General features: G+C 38.9%; 1 protein-coding gene across 1 annotated transcript in view; it reads left to right on the top strand.

Moving 5' to 3' along the window:
- Positions 1-24,739, top strand: part of LOC107311182 (uncharacterized) — a 301,670-nt gene that overhangs the window by 271,430 nt on the left and 5,501 nt on the right. The window contains exon 19 of the mRNA XM_085543047.1: positions 21,457-21,602. Coding sequence (XP_085399173.1) covers positions 21,457-21,551 — 95 coding nt within the window. The 3' untranslated portion in view covers positions 21,552-21,602. The remainder of the gene's footprint in view (positions 1-21,456; positions 21,603-24,739) is intronic.

Below are 24,739 nucleotides of genomic sequence, written 5' to 3'. Positions count from 1 at the left end.
GGTGGGAAGTGTTTTGTGAATATTAAACTTTAGCCAGGACAGTTACAGAAGGGCAGTCTTAAACGGTTGTTTGCAATGGTAAAGGGTTCACATATCTAATTTAAAAATATCAGGGCAGAGTGACATCTTGGCCCAGAGAGTAACTTGTAGTGCAGTAGATGACCATCTGAGATATGAACTTGGGGCAGAGGTTAGGGGTCAAGGTGGCAGAGTGCTAACTAACTGTTGAGTTAAAGTAATCCTTCAGGTGAAAGGAACTTGATAATTGCAGTGCGGATTTCCCCAAACAACAGGTTGACTGGAAATGCTCTGTTTTCCCTGTGACTAATTGGATCTTTTGTTTCCACTTCTTTTGAAACAACAAAAATGATCCAAAAAGCTGTTCAGGTGAAAGGAGTAATAGATGTATGCTGATATAGGTTATGTATGTTTCTTGCCCTTTCAAACCTTTGAAGCCAAGCTGGGGTCAAATTACTGGATCTCTGTTGACAAACATGTGGTCTTCAGAAAACAATCCCAGTATGAGCAGTGATGCTAATTTAAAATAACAGAGGGGGAGGAAAAGACAAAAAGAAAAAAAGAAAGAAAAAATGAGAGGGAAAACCAGCACCAGACTACATGAAACCCAACCCAACTGCCACCTTCCCTGCAAGCCTTCTTTTGTGAGTCTGCGTTCCCTGCAGCGCAAATCAGCCATGGTTGGGGTTAAATGGGTAGCTTTTGTCTCCTCACAATGGCTGGGAGTGACAGGTTGAGCTAAATGATTTACTGGTGGAGATGATTTGAAGGACAGAGCTGAGCAGCCTTGGGAACACCCGCACAAGAAAAGGACAGTAGCGCAGCAGCCTCTCCTCCCCCTCCCCTTGTCATGGTTTTGACTGAAAGATCACAGAGTGGGACTCTGGCAGACACAAGGACCATTGAGAAGCTACTTTTATTATTTATCCATGTCAGCTTTGTTTTGCTGAGAACAGACCTGAAGTTAATTAATCTTTACTTTTTTTGCTGTTGTTGTTTTTATACTTTGTAGTTTTTCTTAGTGGGGATGCAAGCCTGTAAGTTGGCAGGGTCACATGCCATGGGCAAAGGGAAAGTCTCTATGTGAGACTTCAGTACACGAAAGCTCAACAAACCTATCCCTAGCCAAAACAAAGCTTTCCACAGAGAAAGGCAATGCAGCAGGGGCTGTGGCAAAGGCAGCTGCTTGGAACGGAGCTATCCCAGATGTTGTCAATTGGAATGTGCTAGAAACAGCACTGCCCCCCGCCCTGTTACGCTGCCCCGGCGGCAGTACCAAGTGGGAATATGGCTCCCAGATTGTTTCCTGACTGCTGTTTGATCTGGCTGTGTGGGCGGGAAGGAACCAGCTTTGTCAGGCCGATGTAGGGTGTGCTGGACTGTTGGAGTGCTGCATGTTGCCCTTTTCCTCCTGAGCAGACCAGGCACATGGGAACAAAATGGCAGGTAGGCCACAGGCCCTTGGACTTGGAGAAAAGAAGCTCTTTGCCTGGAAAGCAGGGAGCAGTGTGGTTGGAAAAACCAGCCCCAACACCCCTAAAATGGATGAGTATGTCAGGGAAGGGGCATGGCACAAAGCAGCTGGGAAGCACCTGTGGACCATCATGCCTGCCCTTGGCTATGGGTGGGGTATGGCCTGGAATATGAAGGGGAGCTGTCAGTAAAATGAATCACGATGCTTTCTTTGGAAGGTGCATCTCCACACATCAGTAAGGAAAAGAGATGCACCTCTTTGGGCAGTTGCTCTGAATTAGTCTGGGATGAAAAATAAAAAAACAAAAAACAAAGACCATAAAAGACATTAAAGTTGGGTTTATGGATAAATCAGAACTCTTAATAAAATCTGTACTGCTCAGAGGAGGCAAGGGTCTCTTTCTAAACCATACTTTACTTGCTGTATGATTTGCACACTATTGCTCAAGCATAGTGGAATAGTATGTACTGTCGTAGGTTATAATGTGCCATTGTCACTATTCAGTTCTAAGAAACAGACTGCAGCCCTACTGTAAAAACAGCAATTTTTCTAGTGCCTTTGCCTGATGATTCACCTAAAACACTATGAATCACACTGCAAAATGCTCAGCAAAGCTTTATTCCAATATAGTTAGCTCACTTAAAAAAATGTCTCTTGATGGATATCTCAGGCATCTTAACTCACTGGGGAAGAAGCCTGAACAGTAAAAGTACTGTGTGCAACAGCACATGGCTTCTTGCTGGATAGATTTCAACCGTTCTCTCATTTTTATAGTAGCTTTAATGAGATTTTATAGTTATTCAAAAGAAACAAAATGAACATGTGAATATGACGGCAAAGCAACATTTCATATTAGTGAATTTGAAAGACATAATTCAGTGAAAATAAGGATCTATAAAACAGCAGTTTTACTTGGAAAACAGAAGTGTTTACTGTTCGTTAATCTGTAGTACTGTGGAGCTGCATGCAGTATGGCATCACATGATTCTAATGGCTTCTTGAATGTTCAGTTGCAAATAAACACTTCTGTATTCAAATACAAAGAGCAAAACAAACTAAATCTAAAAATATAAGAAGGAACTGCAGTTGATTTTCTTTTTTCTCTGAAAGACTACAGTGTTTGTAAAAGATGAACCAACTCTTCAAAAAGCCTATCCAAGATGGCTCTAAATATGGATTTGCCTTTGTAAGATTTATAGCGGTTGAAAAGAAAAAACAAACATTTTGTATATTCTTCCAGTTGTAGTCATTGTCACTGTCCCAGTCTGTATGGGGAGTATTGGGGTTGCTTCCTTCTTAAACTCCCGGAGGAATAAGTGAAATTCCGTACATACTAAGTCATGCAAGGAGTGAATTTCCTAAATCTTATTCTTGAGTAGCTCAGTATTAAAATCCTAGATGGAGAGATCCTGCAAATATTCTTTGCATCCTCTTGTGTCCTGGCTGTTTTTCTAATCTCTCTCCAAGCACTTCTCTCTCTCAAGCTCTGACTCCAAACCTCAAGTCCTACTAATGCTGCTATAGCCATAACCATTTCCAGAGTACTGTGTTACTAGTTCTACCTATTTGACCTAACATACAGTTCTGTGGGAAAGAACTACAATCCTTTGCTCCATTTAAAAAAGCTTCCCCCCTAAGTTATGAAGTTATTTCAAGAAGAAAGAAAAATATCTTATGTGTTGCACAGGATGAAAGATTTGATGCTTAGAAGTTACCCTTATAAACACAGGACTGCACAATAACAGTTATACTTGCTCCAAGTTATCAGTGCTATTTATGTTTGTTTCCTGCCCAGTCCGGCTAGTTTGTATGAAGTTAGTGTAAAACTCCTACAACTTTTTATGCATTTAATAATGTGCACTGTCCCTTCCTTTTTTGTGATCTTTCTCCTAACCTTAACTCTACCTTTCAATTCTTTTTCCACCCTCTTAGCTTTCAGCTGCCTTTCCTCTGACTCCTTCACACATTTCCATGTCTCACAACCCTCTTTCGCCAGTGTATCTGTAACAGTGTTTGTAACAGAGAATGTTTGTTGCATCTGGCTTTGAGGGTAAAGCTGAAAAAACTGAGAGTGGGGAAGGAACACCTGTAGGAACCTCATATCATTCTTTTTATTTTTCCACTTTTTTTTTTTTTTTTTTTTTGCTATGCCAGTATTGTCACAGTCTTCTTGGCGTTAACTTATTTGTGTATGCCTAATGGGTGTCTGACTTGAGCAGAGTGACTGGATGTAATAGGTTGGTGTAAGGGAAACAGCTGATCACAGCCTGAACCTCTGATTAACCATCTGAGGCAAGCTGTGTGAGCACAGGTGAAGGTAATACAGCTGTGCTCCTGGAAGGGGTGGAGCTTGACTTCACCTCTCCCAGATCCCATTTAAGGGTTGACCACAACTGAGGTTGTATCTCTTTCTGGAAATTGCTCCTTTGTGGAGTTCTTTTGATGAGCCTTGGTGAGCACCTATCTTGAAGACCTCAGAGCTGGTGAGTCCTTTTCCTTAGTTACCCTCTGGCTATTTATTTCCATCTATATGAGTACTATTACAACTGTACATTATATTTGTATTATTTTATCTGTACAATACTATGCTTGTGTTATTTCCACCATACAATTGGCAAACAAAAACTATGGAAGAGGGTTGTGTTGAGCTACACAAAAGAGGAGCATGTCAGAGTTACAGGGGATGTATGGGCTCTGTACTGCAGGTCCTCCCACATAGCTGGGAAGCGGTGCCCTCAAGCAGTGGTATTAGGTGGCCTCTGGGGATATGACAGATGTGTGTCTTTGGCACAACCTCAAAACACTGCTTGGAGCCAGCACTGAATGGGTAACTCTAGCCACTTATGTTTCTTCCCATTCTCAACAATTATTTCCTTCTAGCTGATCTTTCAAAACCCTTTCTTTACATTACAACTCTTTCATTGCTTTGCAAGAGGTTACATCACATCACAAGACTACAAAGCACAGTGCAGTGTACTGTAACTTGACTCAGATCTGACATTTCTTTATGATGTGTCATATCAGAAATGTAAAGCAAACATTGTCCTTTTCCTGTTTGGGCAGCAGTGACTGCTGAGTGTTGCCCTACCTTCTGCCTGAAAGAATGTATGAGACTAATGAGGATTCTGTTCTGGGTATAGGACAAAACACAGTTATGAAGCTGCCCATGCCTTTTGGAGAGCTGCATGACAGAGAGTGGGCACTGAGTCAGTGCTTCTGAGGTTGCAGAGAAGCTGGCAAGAAAAGCAATAGCGTTTATAGTTGCTGCTACTTGAGAACGAAGAATGTTGAGGGAAAATATGTTAACGTACTGCTTTGTAGTTTCTGCTGATTTTCTTTTTTGGCCTACTGAATTTCAACTCCTTTTAAATGTGCATCTACCAAAAGGGAGTGACCAGGGAAGACTGAAATGACCCTTAGAAAACCTGAAGATTAAGAGACTCTAGAGCACTCCATATCCGGTTTAAAAAAAAAAGTACCCCCTTGGTCTGAACCTAAGACCTGACAAACATCATCTGCTATATCCTACATCATGTTTAAAAGAACCTGTATTAGTTCATATGTGTGCATATAAAAAATGATAACTCCAACTCCCACTGCACAGTGTGCTGACCTGTGAGTTTACCTTTCACATCCTCATAACTACAGACTATATTTGCATTGACTATCACATGCTTGAGAGCCTAGATGCTCCCCATGCAAGGATCAAGTACTTCATGTTTTTAAAAGAAGACTTATCACTTTATCACCTTGGGGATTACAAGCATGAAGCCCTGATTTGAAAGACTTATGTGATAGTATGTCTCAGGGATTGTTTGCTGATAAAACATGCTTGGTGGGCCCCAAGTGCTCAGTTTAGAGTCCTGCTGCTATCCCTTTGAATGACCTCGAGCAGCTCCTTTCATGTTGCTGCAGCTCTGTTTTCTGTTGAGTTTGTTTGTTCGCAACTGGCAGTATTCTGGAAGCTTCTGCATAGCACTCTGTAAAATGAGTCCTGATCTCATTTTGGCTGTTAGGCCCTGGGATGTTCAACAGAGTAAAAATGCTTTCAAGCATATTCTTAACTCTTTCTCAGACCTACCTATTTTAACAGTGGTATTAACTTGCCAGCAGAGAACACAGAATACAAAACAAAAACTTACATAATAATAACAACTAAAAAACTTCACAAAATATGCCTGTAAGATAGCTTGTGAGCCAGTTTTCATTAAGTTTACTTCATTTATTAGAATCCTTCTTTTACCCAGAATTTCAGAAAATGGACGTGCCACACCATGTGAGAATTTTCTTATGTCTTTAACAGTATTCCCTGTGTAGCTTTTGCCCCTGAAGAGAATAGGAAGTGTGAGGAAATACTTATTTAACTGGATGTTTATTGGCCTTATTAGAGATCTTCTTTAACAGGAGATGAAAAATGTGCCTCAAGTGATGTTTCTTTCCATGTCACTGCAAAGGCATGACAGACAGTTAATCTAGATGTAAGTGGTGACATCACAGATGGTGGTGTTTGATCACATGAACTGACCAAACTGCTTGTACAGGAGCTCCAGACAATAAACACCCAAGAAATGTGTGGTAAGTTAAGTGGGGGCTTAACTGAAAAGTCCATTACGTTCAAGAGTCATTCTTTACTGAAAATGTGTCTCAAAATGCTTATTCTCAAGTCAGATTGGAAATGGAGATTTGTCAGTGTTTGTACATCTGTGTACAGGCAGTACATTGCCTCCTCGAGATTGTGGACAGAACTGATTTGGACTGTGGACAGAACTGATTTTTTGTACATGGATGGTGCAGCAAGAAGTGTTAGAGGTCAGGATGTCTAAATATGGGCAGGCTCTCATGGCCAACAGTGTTCTTCTCCAAGCTGGCTGTCACACAACCACCCTTTGCCAACCCATGGGGGCTGCCTGTCTGCAGGAACAGAGCAGCTGGGGCAGGCAGTGCCCAGGGCTGAGCTGGCCCCATGACATCTGGTGTGCATCTCCAGACCACCTAGTGGAGTCTACTGAAAAGCAGCGCACATGGCCATGATTCTGGCTTTCAGTTTTTCAAGTTGTAATGAAATCCTTTTTTGTTTGGATGTGCTATAAAGCCCTATGATCTATTTTAGCTGGATTACCAGAGGCAGTTTTTTAAAAAGCTGCACTGCCAAATGTGCTAATCCATCTCAAGTTACGTCAAGGATATCCACAGCATATGAAAGTGCAAGTTGACCTGGCATCATTAGAACTTGTAAGTAAACAAACAGTAAACTTTATGACCCATAGTGGGCTTAGAATATCTTCCACTTATTTAATACATACGTGTCTATATGTTACTTAAAAGCATTCAGCAATGATTTTCAGGAAGCTTGCCTGGCAGTTAGAAGTAAAATACTTTTTCTGTATTTCATAATGCTAAAAAATGAAGACAAGAACAAACCAGCTGAAGAACTACAGGCAGTGCCCTCTCTGCAAAGCTTGAACTCTCCCTATATTTATCTGAAGCAGATGTTCCAGGCAGGATGCACACTGCAGCCAGAGGTGAGGACGGAGGTGTACAGGACTTGAATCCATTTCAGTGCAGCTCCCACATCCTGTTTACACATAGCTGCTGGCCTGAGAACAACACTGAGGGGGGGAAAAAAAGGAAGGGGTGGGGGTTGTGATAGGAAGGAACAGTTGATTGGAGTCATGATACTGACACCACTGCTAGGCATGTGCATTGGGAGTGCTGCAGACTATAGTTCCCTCCACACCTCCTGCTGCCAGCAATGTTTTCTCTGCTACCTTGGCATGCTGTCTCCTGTCATAAGGAAGGGGAAAGGAAGAGAGGAAGAGCACTTCCTTTATTTAAAAAAAAATGCTTTCTCTGCTATTCAACAGTGCTCCACAGATTGAAGGAAAGGCACATCTGGAATTCACTGAGCTAACTTTTCAGTCTCATTAAAATCATGGGTGTATTTGTAATAGTAGGAAAGGTCTTGCTGAATCACCAATGGGCAATGAGAACTATTTATAATGCTAAGCTCCATTTAAATGGTCATTCTTTTAGAGGATGGATTTTGCAGGCTAGGTACTTAATTGCAATTTGATTTCTACGTACATGCAGCAGTGAAAGGCCTGCTTTTTTTTCTGTGCGCTGGACATTCACTTCCATTTCAAGCCTCATTCCCTACAGCAAATCCACATCATCTGCACATACAATCCATAACATTGATGTTATGGGAATAGGAAGAGGAACATACATTTCTTTTTTTCTTCTTTTGGCATTTAAATAGGATCAGTGAGGGCCCAGCTTTTCCTTGTCAAAGCTTCAGAAAGCTGCTAATGGCAAATTTCCCAGGAGGCAGAAATGGAAGAAGCAGTTTTTCCAGGTTGTTTTTCACAAAGTTCACAACGTGGGCTGGGAACACTATGTATCAGTTAGGCATCCCTGTAATATTATATTCTGCAGAGATTGGCTACTGGCTTCACACCTCCATGGTCATGCACAGATACAACATGGGGTAGCTTGAAGAACATACATATCTTCCTCTGCATTTTAGGTATGAACACAACACTATGGTGTCTTTTCAGCTCATATTTTAAAATACTTAAGAAGCAGAATGTATGTGTGACACATTCAGTGTCAGAAGTGATAAACTAATTTATTTCACTAGGACAGTATAAAAGAAGCTGGAAACTTATTAAAAAGTCTGGAAAATTACATTATTGTAGGGACTTAAAGTCTATTTTATCCCCTACAAAAGAGAATATGAAATTGCAACATAAAAGTTTCTATATCTTTCAACTCTGACCAGACAAACTTCTTTACCAGTTTGTTGTTGTTTTGTTTTTTAAGGAAAAAAAAATCATACGTGGGGCTTTTCTTTCTTATCCATAAAGTTTCAGTAGGAGACAGCAACTTCTAAACATTTTGCTGAGATTGGCTGCATTTCCCTGGATGCCTTGCTTCTCTTTACTATGCTTGCATTGTTTTGTTATACAAGCAACTACTATGGCATTAGACTTCTTTGATTTTTCTTATTTCAAATTCGTGAAAAGACCAGAAATTTGGGATCAAACTTGAAAGACAGAATGAAAAATTTAATTGCTTTCACAGTATTTCACAGAAGAATCAGGTCTTTTGCACCATGTTTTTTGGTGGTGTCATTAAATGTCTGGCAAATAATTCAGTTTAAAAGTTAATGAAAACTGAAATGTTTTAAGGAAAAACAGTTGCTGGTAGGCAAACAGTAATACAGCATTTCCTGACTTTTAAGCCCTTGGCCTTCAAAGAGATGGTATGCATTGCTACTGCCACATGGATATACCCTTAAGATGGTCCCTAAAGCAAATGTCTTATGAATAACAGCATAGTATCAAAGATGCATAGGAACTGGTGGTATAATGCTCAGCTGGGCTGAGGTGAATGGGGTGAAGTTCAACAAGGCCAAGTGCCAGGTCCTGCACTTTGGCTACAATAACCCTATGCAACACTACAGGCTTGGGGCAGACTGACTAGATGGCTGTGAAGAGGAAAGAGACCTAGGGGTGTTGACCAATGCTCAGCTGAACATGAGCTGACAGTGTGCTCAGGTGGTCAAGAGGGCCAACAGCATCCTGGCCTGCATTAGAAATAGCAGGACCAACAGGAGCAGGGAGGTAATCATCTCCCTGTACTCAGCACTGGTGAGGCTGCAGCTTGAGTATTGTGTCCAGTTCTGGGTCCCTCACTACAAGAAAGACATAGAAGCCCTGGAATGTGCCCAGAGAAGGGCAATGAAACTGGTGAGGGTGAGCACAGGTCTTATGAGGAGCAGCTGGGATTTTTTTAGTCTGGAGAAGAGGAGGCTCAGGGGAGATCTCATTGCACTCTACAATTTCCTGAAGGGAGGTTGTGATGAGGAGAGGCTTAGCTTCTTCTCTCAGGAAACAAACAGGACCCAAGGAAATGGCCACAAGTTACATCAGTGGAGAACTTATTCTCTCAGAGAATGGTCAGTGACTGGAATGGTCTGCCCAGGGTGGTAGTGGAGTTGCTGTCCCTGGCAGTGTTCAGGATGTGTCTGGATGAGGTACTATGAGATATAATTTAGTAGCTTAGTGGGTAGTAATGGTGATAGAAGGACGGCTGGACTAGATGATCCTGTAGGTTCTTTCCAACCCTGTGATTCTATGATTCTAGATGTGCTACTAAGGGGCATGAGTTAGTGGGCAACATTGATAGTAATTGACAGTTGGACTAGATAATCTTGGAGGTTACTTTTCCAACCTCAGTGATTCTATATTAGTCTCACTTCATGTTTTACTGTGCAGCTTTCCCTTTTCTCTCTGCAGTGTGTTCCACAGTACCTGCCCAAGTGAGTTAGCCTTTGATGTGCAGATGAACTGGCCTTCAGGTGTTCATTCACATTATGCACATATCTATCTTAAGTCTATATGTCCCATATCTCTATATATCTGTATCTAAATCCTCTATTTCATTTATCCATTTGAACTTTTCTTTAGGAACCCTACTTCAGTTTTACTGATGAGTTTGCTCAGATCAGGGTGATGTGTACTAGACAGACAGAAATTTGGCCAGACTGCAGAGCTGAACATATTATGAGCTGTAGGTTGGACTAGAAACCTCCTGAGGTCCCTTCCAATTGGAATTATTCTCTAGTCCTATGATTGGAAAGAACAGAAAGGCAGGGCATGGAAAGGAAAGGGTAAGATCCATTTAGACCTAGAAAAAGTGTGTCCTCATTTCAAGGTGCTGCTTTATAATCTTTGCCCTCTAAAAGAAAAAGTGTAGAAGTGGTAGGTAAGTACACAGGACAGTCTCCTTGCAAAATAAATAACAGCCCCGAACACTTCAGTACTGAGGAAGTCCCTGAAGCACAGGGAAACCCAGCAACAATCCTCACACTGGAAAAGAGGAAGTGGGTAGAAGTAAAATCCATCTATGGCTTTGCACTCCTGAAAGGCACAAATAATCATTACAAAAATATTTCTTCATCATACATTTACACATCAGGACTTTGAAGATGTCAGATCTGCCTGTCCCATAAAAGAAATTGTAAAGGTTTCAAAATGTAATTTATAAAATATTGTTTTATCTTGATCTTAGAGTCATCCCAGAACTAAACTGTTCCAGTTTTCTCTTAATTTCTCCCACTCTCAGACTTGTAGGAAGCCTATCATGAATCGGGAGCAGTAATTCTACCAAGTACAGTGTATCAGTGTGCCTGGGAGAGATAGATGTAGAGTCTTACTATATCAGATTTTCTGGATACATAGCTTCCTGTGAATTTAGCCATGTAAAGTAAATGAGGGAATGAATGAATAAGTTGAATCTCAGAGGAAAATGTTCCCTATTATTAGCAGATCTGCTGTCCCCTCAGTGATGTAGCAGAGGACACGCTATATCCTGTTTGAAAAAAAATATTTTCTACAGCCTAGTCTCAGTTGCATAAGACAGGCTTCACCTTTTTCCACTCGTCAGCCATATAATGCTAAGAACAAGATAGTTGTTAAGTCACCTGGGTATTTATAGCTATTTTCTCAAAGAGAAGCACTATTGCTAAACTCCACTAGTAAACAATAATTTATTACAATTATTAGAGAAATAGCATACTGATTTCATTTATATTGTGTCTTTGATCCTAAAGCTAGTTTACTATGTGACTTCCAACCGGGGGAAAATAAAGAAATAAATAAAGGCATTCATGTTTTATGGCCTTTTCCTTTAGAGAGTAGTTCCCTTTTAGACTGAAGATTACTTAGTAAATATAGTATTTTTTTCTGTGAAAAGTTGTTTAAATTAAGCAGAGGTTTCTTACTTCTGGGTGACATGGCAGTACAATTAAACTGGTCAGATGTCTCAGTTGTATGGTCCATGTGTTAGTTTGGCCAGAAATTAATGGAGGAGATGCCACCCTGACAACATTCGTTTGTCTGAACCAGAGCACCACAGCTACAGAAGGGCACTGAACTGAGCCAACCTCACAATGTTTGGTAATCTTGATGCAAAGAAAAGTTCCGAAATTCTCTCTTTAAATCAGCTTTATATCTCTTTCAGCCTGAAGAAAGGCAGGAGGTATATACTGTAGGCTAGCATCTGACTCTTACATATATTAAATGTCCTTTAGTTTGAATATTTATCCGGACTATGTCCACAGCAGTACAGATTCCTGGCTCTAGAAATAATTTAAACAAACTTATGATTAATCCTGCAATGTGGTGCTGGACTGGAAGCCAAATATGGAGAAGGAAGAAATTTAAATTGAATTGAATAGATATTCTAATCATTTTCAAATGAGTGAGATCCAATACTGGTATTAAATATTAATATTAATCTTCCTAGCAGTGTGTGCAAGGGTGTTACACCCCTTATCTGCATACAGAAATATGTTTTTGTTTGCCAGTTCTTCTATTACTTCGGCATCTGTAATAACAAGTAATGCCCTCTCAAATTACACTTTCTGCTACTGGTAAACTATGATGTAACTGCTGTCACTGAAACCTGGTGGGATGGTTTTCACAAGTAGAGTAAGGCTATCGCTATTTACAAAGCTGCTCAGGCTGCATGGGACTATAAGCAATCTGATCAAGCTGTAGTTAGACTGAATGACCTTTAAGGGTCCCTTCAAACTCAAACAATTCTGTGATTCTATGACATTCATAAGAAATGTATGGCCTTACTATTCTTTTCCAGATCAGGCTGAATGCTACATCTGAATTAAAGCAATCTTCAGTTTTAAGAAGCTTTTGAATGCCTTGAAGGTGGATGGATTTATCAATCCAGAGCTGGAACAAAACTAATTGTGAACCTTAAAAGAGAGATTATGTTTCCAAAACATGAGAACAAGTATGACCTTACTATAAAACTATGTGCTTTAGCCTCTGGGTAAAAGTGGTGCACGAGAGGTTTATTTATGTTTAGGTGTGTAAATAAACAGTCAGGGTTTGGACACTCTTCTAATATTTCAAATGGAGTCTGCCAGCAGTCTTTTATTTCTGTTATGGCTTCAGGACATTAAGACCACAGAAACACAGCTAAATTTGATGTTACAAATGCTGAAGTATTCATGGCACCTCTTGCTTTCACATCTAGGGGCTTCAATTCAGTTGAACATATGCCTTATTTGAAAGTAGGGATAGCAGCAGTCTGGCATGCCACCCTCTGACTAAACTGTTTCTCTATGTTAAGGTAGCAGAATCAGATCCTTTGTTTAGATTGATCTGATGATTAAACAAGGATAACCCTATATTGATCATCATTAACTTGAAAATTATACTGAAATCATTTATACAAACATAATATGTGGGGGTTTTTTAAGCTATAGGAATAAAACTATCTTGCTCATAGAGTGCTACACAGTAGATTTTACAAAGGTAAAATACTCCTGAAAGAATGTGAGCCATAAAGACTCAATTATCAGAAGATTGTATCTTTTGCACATGTAATTTTTTTTCAAATCTCTAGACTTTCTGAAGTATTTTTTTTCCTGAAGTATTACTGTATTACTTAGAAAACCTTAAAACAATAACAATAAAATTCCCTGGATTATTGTGACACCAGAAATGACAATACCCAATCACTGAACACTGTTGTTTTCATGCCTTCTGTTATCAATTGGTTTTTAAACACAAGAACAAAATTAATAGTCTGATGTAGATATCATCTCTGCACTAAGCCTGGAAGCAACTTGTATGATTCAAAGAGCCTGTTCTGGAGAGGCAAACACTGTATTATACCCTTCATAGCACTCTGTTGTAGTGCAGGTTTAGGCAGAGAGCCATATAAATTCTATATTAATCTCCTCAGAAGTTGGATGTGATAACATACAAGCACTCAGATGTTTCAGTAGCCATCCTTTTGTATAATACTCTGCTAATTTATCAAGGAATTAGGAGTTCTGTGCTTTCTTCAAGCTGAAAATGCTTGAACCCATATCTTTCATATGTTATGGAAGTGCTTAGGCCATGAGGTATTCTGGTTAACTTGTTCTCCACCCTTTCTCTTGAAGTACAGCCAGAAATGCTGCATTGTGGGCCAGGAGGAATACAGCCAAAGAGAAACCTGACTCTAGCTTAAGGTTCAGGCATTTCATTAGGAAAAAAAGAAAACAGGGATGCCAGCACTCTTCCCTAATACGTGTGCAGATTATATAACCATTAAAACAGTCCTAAGAGCAGGGTAAGGGCCATAATGCCCTTTATTATTAAGTACTCACATGAAAAGATAACTGAACATGTACTGTCTTTTTCTGCCTGTAATAGCTCTCTGAAACACAGCTTCAGTAAAGCCCAAGTTCTCTCTCAAGTCTATGGGTAATATTGTTGTAGCGTTTGTTTTGTCTTTTTTCTTTTAAATAACACTTGATTCCTGTTAAGAACTTTTGAACGTTACTAAGTGCTTGGTTGCCGACCAAGTGATCACCTTCTAGCTGTTGCACATTTGGAAGACAGTTTACTTAAGCTATTTATTAAGGAAATACAAGTACGCTCATTTTAATCATTTGCCAACCTTTAGTGTTGCATCATATTTGGTGTTAAATTGAGAAGTAGAGGAAACGTCTGTGGAAAATTTTTAGAGTATAGTTAGCTGAGTAACCACAGATTTACACAGTGCTACATGCTAATTTCTATCTGATACATGCAATCCAAACAAATAACATAACTTCTACTCTCAAAAAGACATGCTAAGTAAACAAGGAAGATTAAAAATTGAATAGGAAATCATATTAAAAACGAGCAAGGTGACATATACAACCCCTCCCCCCCCAAAAAAAACCCACAAAAACAAACACTACCAAAAAACAGCAGAGACTGAATCAGCAAGACACCTTATGTTTACAGCACGCCACTCAGTGCCCAATGTGCTATATGTAGTTCCATATCTGGATATGTTTTGCATCTTGACATACATACATTCCACAAAATCAATGTTTATATTAAGTGTTCCCTTACATGCAATTAGACAAGCTATTGATGTTGTACCTTAAGAATAGTGCTTTATAGTGCTGCAGGCCTCACTGACTTGCCTTCTGAAGAGAAACATAAGCCTTATTTGATCAATCAGAATGGATATTTACATAGTCTATATTTTAAATGTTTATGTACATATACATAGAGTCATAGAATTGCTCAGGTCAGAAAAGACATTAAAGATCAAGTCCAACCTCAACCTAACCATACTACCTTAACAACTCACCACTAAATCATGTCCCTGAGCACCACATCCAAATGGTTTTTAAATGTCCATATATATATGGGAAATTCTTTTTATCATAACTGAACGTCATTCCCACTTAATAGTAAAGAATTTGACTCCCTGAGAATATTGTTCTATAATGGGAGAAATTTAATCCTGCCTGTAGTACAGAATATCTTCTTGGATCTCCTTCAGTTTTGCTGCATATGCAATTACTAATTTGAGATTCAGAAAACAGAAGCAGAGAAGAGGAAGCTCACCAAACAGTATTTTACTTTAGAAACAGGAAAAAAAAAAAAATCTCCCTAAGGTATGACATGAAAGACAGTGGAAAATCTTGACCTTTCTGTGGTCAGGATTATGTTTAGACCATACTGTATATGATATGATCTCTTAGTAGGACATCTTTTTAAGGGTCAGCTGCTCACAAAGAGGGTTAACGCTTAATGGCATGTACAAAATGGGCACCGTAAAACCTCAGTCAACTGGAAACTCTTGTCAGTTGGATGCCTAATTAGATTACTTCAGCTTAATTACATATTGTATTTAATAACAATTTAACAGAGACTAACTAATATACTTTACATGTCTTGGTCTCAAAATGAAGCTTAGCCCAAAATAGTCTAAGTCTTACATACCAGTTTAAATATTGCTCAGGTCCCACAAAATATATTATTATTACTGTATTATTCCCAATCTCATTTGTGAAATATGATGCCAACTATTTATTTCAATTTTTGAACAAATAGTGAATAGTTGTTAAGCGTGCTATGATGTAAGAATTGCTACAGCATAGCATATTACATCATAACAGCTCAGAATAATGATGGCTGATGTGTTAACTATTTTGCCACCTGTGCAGTAATAGCAGGGGAGAACATGCTTAACATAACCTGAAAATCACCACCTTCCTGCTGACACGTGGTTTGACATTGAGTTCAGTAACAGCAGACAAAGGATCTTCTAGACTGTTTTCAAACTGAGCTGAAAAAAAAAGAAAAAAAGAAAAAAAAAAGATACAAAACAAAGATCCAAATGCACTTAAGACACATAACTAAGTTTTATAAGTTGTTCATTTAAACTGTATGAAAATAGAGTTCTCAGTTCACGCCTGAGCTCTTCCCAGAACACTACTACTTAACTGGAGCAGTCTGAAGGAAAGAAAGCTTACAGCAGCCTACTGATTTGCTCTGTGTTTTGTCAACTTGCACATGTGTAATTATTCACAATAGAAACTCTATTACCTGTGCTGGGTAGAGCAATACTGGACACAGACCTCCACCAAGCACTTTCAGGGATTTTGGCATAAACAGAAGCAACTGAGACAGATGGATCTCTAACCTGTACTTCTGAGATGTCCCTCAGACTATCAGAAAGCAGCAGACAACTGCAGGGAAGAACAGGCCTTTGCAGCTTTCACACGAGGTAGTAGATATGCCTCATACTGAGAAAAGTATGTGCAAATACTTTTTGATATGTTATATTCAATTGACTAATGTTATGCATGCATGAAGAAAGATTTTTCTATTTTCCATTATTTCTATTTAAAATTAAATAAAAACTTACTTTGTGGAAGCATGAATGGTAACAAATTTAATGTAACACAGCACAAGAAAAGGAATCCATCTAATTCTCATGATTAGATGGAACTCTTTAATTTCTCCCCCTTTCCAGTTCTTGTTTGGTTAATTCATTTTCATTCCTTGGAAAACTCCTTATAACATGGCCATGAATCTGATCAGCGTATTTGAGTAACAGGAAATAACGCTAAGAAAAAAACCTGAAAGTGATGGCTTGACTAAAAGGTATTTCTTTACTACCCTTGCCCAGAAATCTTGCCTTCAGTCCATCCTAATTCAATTAGGAGCAGTAGTTGGAATGTTTCAGATTACTGCGATTGCTTCAGCAGAAGGGGAGAAAGATAATACAACTGAAATATGTGAGACTTATCTGAAGTAACTCAGTTACATGTTCTAAAATAACTCTTACCTATTCCACAGTGTAGTGGTGATAGCTATGTTGGACACAGCATTTATAAAGCACCTTTGACCACTTCACCTGAACCTCGATTACTAATCCATCTGGCCCAGGACAACTTCCAACACTCTCAATCTGTCAACAGGTCCAAGCAGCTGCCATCTCCAAAATAAAGTCGGACTTTCAGACAAATATCTTCTTTCCCTTAAGATGTGGAATTGTTATTTTCTTTGCTCCTCCTCTCATAAATTTCACTGTTGTGATGTGGGATCAGTAACTGGTCCTTGACAAGGTGACTGAAGAAGTGGCAGATCCAGTAGCTGATAAACCATTTTAAACAGAGATAAAAGACTCACACTCATGATCTGGGACTCCTGCTTCTAAGGAAATATGGGAATAATTTCTGCCCAAAAGAAGTGGTGAAACATTATACTCAAAATTGCACAAAGGGTACCTAAATCCTACTTTTGACATTTTTCAGAGATTTTAAGATATTTCTTCTTATATGCTTATGGAAACTCCTATGTTCCATTTTCATTGTAATACCGCAGTCACTGGAATTAATATTTATATGTAAGAAGAAGTGATGAAAGGAGTCTGTTTGAGTAAGAATAAGAAAATCCATTGGTTCTATCCAACTTTCTATTCACAACATTTTCATTTTTAACAGAGCCAGAATAATACACCTGGGTTAAAAGCAAGAGCATCCACAGGTATGGGCTAAAGGGTGGTTGTGTGAACACACACCTCCTACAGAAGACAGAGGAATTTTCTCTTTGTGGAAGCCTCCAGCACACACATCCTGAGCTGGGGGAAGATTGCTGCAGCATTTATAAAGGGATGAAATATTTCTTCAGTATATCCTGTTCTCTCCCTAAGTTTCTTTTCAGAGCTTATATGATGAAAACATCTTTTTGGGGATTCTTTCTTTCACTACTCCTATTGCATCAGCCAGATTTTGTGAGGGTTGGCACTAAGCTGAAAGCCATGAAGGGCTATGGCTACATCAGCAGCTCTCAACAATACCAATTGACTTAAGTACAGCTCCCTTTTGATGCTTTCAAACCATTTCTAGGTGTAGAACTACCAATTTATAATATTTATAATATTCCTCAGTCAATATGTCTATGGTACACCATGGAGATGCCCCATTAACACAGTGTCCAGAACAGCATCTACCTTGTGCTTTTAAATCTGCCCATAATATGCTGTTTCAGAGGATAAATGCATCTACATTTAGAAGAAGTAGTTAAACTTGTGCAGGGGCTCAACAGCAAAATTTTAAGATTTTTCGGTAAGCAGAAATCTATTTTCTTCCAGTTGGCTGACATTTTCAACTTGAGGTAAACTGATTTTCCAGTTGCAGAAACGCAAAACAGCAATACCAATAAAACCGATTAAAATATGCTAGAAACATTTTAAATCATTTCCCCTGTACTCCTCAGAAACATCGCAATAGCAGCTAAGTGGTGGTTGGAAGTATAGTTTAATTTGCATTGATTTGTCTGTTGCCTGGGTCACAAGCAATATCACTGATGCCAATGAATGCCAGCAGCCTTTACATGTAGCAGCAGAAATAAAGACATAAAAATAAATGCAGCTATTCCACACCAAAACCATGAACTTTATCATATCAAATATAAACTGTAGATTTTACTTCTGTCAATCAAATGGCATGAGGAGCTGTTGTTAGAGCCAGCTTGACCTAGTTCTCCTTTAATTCAGTTGGAGTTGAAAGTACTGAATACTAATGAGGCCATCTAAAACAGGCCTAAGCACATAGCCTTACAAGAAAAAAAATCTTTGGAAGAAGGAAACAATATATGGAACCAAACATTTACTGCATAAATCAATAACATTTTTACACAATAGATAAAACAGCCTCTAAGAAAATACACTTTCTGGGTTTTTGAGCCATCCTACAGAATTTAATAAACAAGAGTTCAGTTGCTGCATAAGATGCAGAAACTTTAAAAAAGCAACTGTACAAGACATATATGGTATTTCAAGTCACCAAATGTTTTATATTAGTTTGTATGAGGCCTTATTAAGTGTCAGTATGGCAGTTTAATTAATTTTGTGTTATATCAGGTTTTTTTTTTCATCCCTGGGATGCACTGCTCAGTAAGATCTTTTTTTTTTCTTCATGAACTTTCCACTGAAGCAAACACAAAAAAAGCCTTCAAAACTTTCCTGGAAACAATCACTGCTGTTAAAGAGGAATCGATGATATCAGTTATTCCAGACCAAGTCCTTTTTTCACTTCTATTTTTTTAATAGATATGTTTAGAGAACACACTCCACACAATCTGGATGTTGTGAAGTTACAAAGTTTATCTTTTGTTGTGTTTATCTAACTAGCTATGGATTTAAAATAAAAACAGAAAACACTTTTTTTTCCTCTTTCTTTTAAACACGTGAACACTAGCAAAAGGTGGCTTTCCTGTAACAAATCCCATTTCACGATATTAAAAAGAAGAGTTTATTATCCACTGGTTCAGTGAAATTGCTTCAGTCTTGAGATGTGCCAGCATCAGAAAGCTTTTGTTTATGCTTACAGCTCTGGTGACTGCACAGACAGTGTCAAAGAGTGGAAAGTTCATTAATTATTGTGGGAAAATGGAACCAAAGCAGGTGAAAATTTGTCACTGCTATGACAAAATAACTCCTTAAAATAAACCAAACATCTTTCAGTGTTAAATTTTGTGCTGCATTAGCTGTAGTGGAAATTATAGCCCAATTACTGCTTGTTGAAGTATCCCGGAACTTTATTTTCACAGCAGCTAACAGAAAATACAAGAACTAATATCATTATTCATATGGTGTAGAAAAGTTGGCAGGAGTTGTTTCTTTCAGAGCAGAACTGGTTGTTCAGAATTTTGAAGGAGTTTTGTATTCAACAGCATCTTAATGTGTGACCAGCTTTTGAGAATTCAGCAGCACTAGGAGACAGACCTAAAAAATAATCCTACTTTTAATCACAGACCTGTGACTATAGGGGATCCTGAGTGTAATGCTATAAAGTGATGGAAAGTACAGCAATAAAAGCAGGGTGGCAAAGTCTTTGGCAGCAGCAAATGAGAACAAGCCCAAATGAAGGAGCCAGGGCCACAGAAACAAAGGAAACAAAGCTCCCTTACTTTCTGAAGGCCTCAGGTATGCAAGTTCATCCAATAAGAGGCCCTTACCTCCAGTACCAACACTTAAATGACACCTGGGAAGAGGTGGATCCTGGCTCCACCCGTTCTGGTTACTCAAGTGTACTGAATGCACCTGAGCTCCCCTGGGTTGGCTCTGCCTTTCCACCAGGTGCTCAATCACTGCTTCAGGCTGTGACTTAGCATTTCAGTTTCAGTATGAAACTGGCCACCGGAACATGTTTGTGTGATTACCATACATTCCCCAAAAAGGGAGTGGTGTGGAAAGATATATGATGAAGGTAGCCCAAATGGTTTGAGAAAAGGATGAGAATCAAAATAGCTTTAGCTTAGAAGCTTCCTAGGTGACGGGAATAAAGACTGCAGAAAACCGTACTCAGTCAAGGTATTTAAGCCTCACTAAAAATATGAGTGTAGTCACAGTGGATTCATGACGAATATTTCATAATACCACAAAAGCAAACAATATAAGACCACCTACCATTAGCCTATGGATAGAGCAAATGTACTGGTAGGCATTCACTGTGAAAATATTTTACAGAGAGTGAAAATGTACAGTTTTCCATGGGGGCTATCATTTTCAGAAACTTGCTTCTGTAAAAAGTTCTGGTTCAAGCAAAGGCAGAGGATGCTCTGTAGCTATTTATCCCTTTCTCTGTAGCTGGGGGAATGACTGCACTCCCATGGATTCCGTGTAGGAAAAAAGAGGCCAGGCAGCTAGCAGGAGTCCTCATGTGAGAAAAGCCTTCCCAAGGGAAAAGGGGGCTCACTGAGCTTTCCCAGCTTCTGGAGGTGAGACTGCACCTTGGGACAGTAAAGACAGTTGGATTTCTGTTCCTTCTACATGATGAACAAGTTAAGATGGTGTGAGCAGCTCACAAGGAAAGAAACCCACATCTTCAGGGTCGACAGTGGCCTTATATGGAAGATTTTTGGCATGGGGCCCCTTCAGGCATGGATGGGATTATGATGAGGACACGCTAATGTTTGCTAACCACAACAGAGCTGCCCTGTTTGACACCACACATACTGAAGAGACTGTAAAAATTCCTTGGGGGCTTTATGGAAAATAGATCTCTGTTTTAATTCTGCTCTGTGATTAGTTACTGCTTTTTATTTAGATATTATTTATTACAGCCACTGATTTATCTGTTTTGTGCAGTTTATACACCAGTTTACTTTCTGTTAGCACAGTAATGCCTCAATGCCATGTGACAACACAGGGTTTTATGTACTAATGGTGCCAACAGAAAGCCTGTTGAGAACTTACCGTGGCTCACATTATCAGATTCTTTCCTTCCTAGTATTAGATCCACCGAAACATCTGTAAGCCTGCCCTGCTAAATAAAAGTGCCTGGCTTGGAGAAAAGAATGAAAGCAGCTCTTGTAGAGTCTGTGTTTATAGCATGTCATATGGTAGAGGTTGGTCAGAATATTTTTGAAGTTAAATAGTGCTTAGAGAAGTTCCAAAACAAAAATCAACCCAAGAAAAAATTCCAAATAAAAGATTTCTGGTTTGTAAAAACTTGTCAGTCCTGCTTCCTTTGAATAAGGTTGCTCTCCTAAAAATGGCTTTGTCTGTGTAGCTTTAACTTAGGGGATTGATTTAAGTTTCTTTTTCAACTGAAACAATTCCACTCACATTGTGATGCTGTATTATTTCAGAACACCCAGTCCTGCTTGGAAAGGATGTATGTTTGCCTTCAACTTGTGGATACACGACAACATACACCTTCTACCTAGGAAAACTCCTGTACTGAAATACATCTCCATCCAAGAAGACTACCTGAGTATCAACAAGTGTGCCACAGGTCAGTAGTGGCTGTAGAAGACCAAACATCTTCAAAGAGACTACTTTGAGATCATGCTGCTCCTCAACCCCACCACTAAGCTGAACAACATCCCCGTTTAGCAAGTTTTAGTAAACTGTCTGGGAAGTGGATGTTTCCTGAGAACAGACGTTTTAGGTCTTTCGATCGCTCTCCCATAAATTAATTCCCTCTTTGTTAGGTTGCATGTTATGTTAAGCAGTTCTTTAAACTAGCTTCCCAAGCAGGTTCCTAACTAACCACTAAGTATAGGCCACAGCAGTTGTGTCCCAGTTCCCCAGCCAGACCACAGCTCATGTGGGCTACACTTCTCTACTCTAATGGGGCTCTTGGGAGTTTCCATTGGTCTGAAGAAGAGTTCCTTGTTGTGAATATGACTGGTTCTACTTCATCCGAGTCTTGTGACAGTGTTTTCACTGGTCAAGACCTCAATTTTACTTAAGATACTAAAAAAAATTTCTATCTTCTTTGATTGCAGGAAAAAATTGAAAAAGTGGAGCTCCTGCAAACTGCAGAATCCAGGAGTCACATAAAATACTTTCCACCATGTTATTTTTAAAGTCCTCCTTGTTTAGTATCATTTTCTGTGGGTTGTTGTTTTATTCTCCCCAGGAGAAAATGAAGGTGCGGGAAATAACTCAGCTTTTTACTTATTTTTAATTCTTTGAGGATGACAATAGGCGTTTGCCAGGCTATTGACTATAACTAAAATCATTAGAAGTGAAATAAATAACAACTAGTTTCAAAATGGCAGCAGTCACCAAATCCCTCCCAGAAGAAAGTCAGGTTAGCATGCCACGATACAGCTGAACCCAAGACAATGGGAAGGTGACTACGTCCTCACTGCACTCAGGACAGTGCTAAGGGAAAGGCTGGGGAGAGACCCCTCAGAGGAGGTACAGCCTGCCTGACAGTGTGAGCAGTGTTTGGTGGATCTGAGGAATTTGCAGTGCATGTGTCACATCAACTGTTTTCCTCTAAGTGTTTCAAAAGGAGTACAAGAAGCTTTGCTTTTCCCTCTTATAAGCCCTACAGTCTGAGGATAAATGTCTGATGCTGGACAATACAGGATGTACATTTCTTGTTTAACCGTTAGCTTCTTGCTTGCGTGATTTTAGATTATATGAGTAATTGTTTTTTTTTCCTGCTTTCTTTTCTGTCTTTCTTGCATCAGTGGAAATAAAATATTAGAAGTATGGGAATACTGGAGCAAGTGGAAAGAGTGAAAACAGTGGATTTCTTGGAATACATTTTTATGCTACAGGGGTTAGAAGCAAATGAAACTAAATAATGATAAAAGAGAGTGCCTTTATACATACAGATCTGAAGTTACTAATTTTACTGCAAAAGCAATTATTTTTACAGTCTCTGGGCAGATGGATGAAGGAACCTGCTTTGGCGGGGGGGTTGGACTCGATGATCTCTGACGGTTCCTTCCAACCCCTGTGATTCTGTGATTAGGGTCCTATTGCATGATTGGATCCTTTCTATTATTATTAGTAGTAGTTTTAGTGCTCTCGGTATATTCAGTGCGTTTTTAAGTTGGGCTTCTGTTCCTAAAGAAGAATTGCAACAGAATTACTTCTATTTTCTACACCCAAGGAAGTACTGCTTGTTATTAGCAGGAAAAGATGTGAAGCTCTGAGAAGGGAACTCACTGGTCTGTATTTAACCATACAATTTTGAAAAATACATTTCAACAAGGAGTCATTCACACAGTTTACTAAAGGGAAAAAAAAAATCGCAAATTAAATAAGGCTTCAAATAAATCATCCTCAGAGATGACATTGGGAATTGTTTCTTTGAGCTCACCCAAGAAAAATTACTTTCAAGTTATTTGAAATGTCAAATTCTTGGATTGCAGGTTAGAGATACCTCTTTAGCAAAAACTTCATCCTCTTCCTCTACTTTTCATTTATTTATTGAGGGGGGAGGGGGGGGTAAGGGGGGAGGAATGTAGGAAAATGGAGTTAATGAGTTTAAATTCGTGTTCAGTAAACAAAAGTATTTATTTTTACATAGCTTTAAGAAGTGGTAGCTTTAAGAATTATTCCTGATAATCAATTGCAAATCCTAATGAAAACACTGCTTGTTCAGATAATTATGAACCTAGCATACAGGCTCTTGTTTATTGCTGCCAAAAATGCACAGCTAATGGTGGTGAGTGTGCTAAAGAATAGTATTTTATAGCTGAGAATTTGCCCTATCAAGTAGCATTATTGTTATGTCCTTTTTCTTTTTTTGTTCTTCTCTCTCTTATATTTTTGGGGTCTTTTTTGGAAACAGTTTTTCATTTGAAAATCTCTTCATTTCTAATCCTGTCAGTTAAAAAAGCATTATTTGGAGATTTAACCTTTTAGGATTACAGGAACTTTTTATCTAGCTTTGTTTTGCTAGACATAAAATGAAATTCTCCAGAATATTTGGTTCCTACAATTGTTAGGGCAACCCAAAATAGTTTTTCTGCTTCAACTTTTTATAAAGTAGTCAACAAATCTGTTCACCCTTTTCCAGCATTCCTTTTTATCTGGAAAGTCCGTCTTTGTCTTGATTTTTTGTAGATTTAATAATTTAAACTTTCTGGATCTCTTTCAGCTACTCCAGATTTTGGGAAAACATTTACGCTATTAGAAATAAACTCAGGTTGACTCACCTCCTCCAACTTTAGAATCTGCACTGAAATGAACGTTACACAGAAACATTACATTTTACTTACCCTATCTTCTAATACAATGATAGCAGCAATAAGTATGGCTATAAATGGCAGAGGAACAACCAAGTTCAGTGTTAACAACTTTTTCATTTTGAAAACTAAGGCCATAAGCAACAGTAAAGAATTTACATTATACTTCCTACAGATAACGTTCTTATTTCACAAGCTGTTTGCGCCTGGCAAGATGCCCTACTCACCAGGCCATGAAATTCACAGACACTCATTCCTGCTACCACTGAATAACTTGAATGTTGTATTTTGGCTGAGAAGAGTGCCTTTCCAGCTGGACAACAGTCTGTAGCACTTAACATTTACAGGAATATGCTACATAACAATGTTAAAAGAAGAAGCAGCAGCTACTAAAACTTTGGCTCAGTACCCACAATATACAGTAGCTTGCTTCATT

Source organism: Coturnix japonica, chromosome 3 (assembly GCF_054131305.1).
Source record: "Coturnix japonica strain WE chromosome 3, WE-NBRP24, whole genome shotgun sequence".
NCBI lineage: Eukaryota > Metazoa > Chordata > Aves > Galliformes > Phasianidae > Coturnix > Coturnix japonica.
The sequence above is the reverse complement of the archived record's forward strand: the minus strand, read 5'-3'. Positions and strand labels throughout refer to the sequence as shown.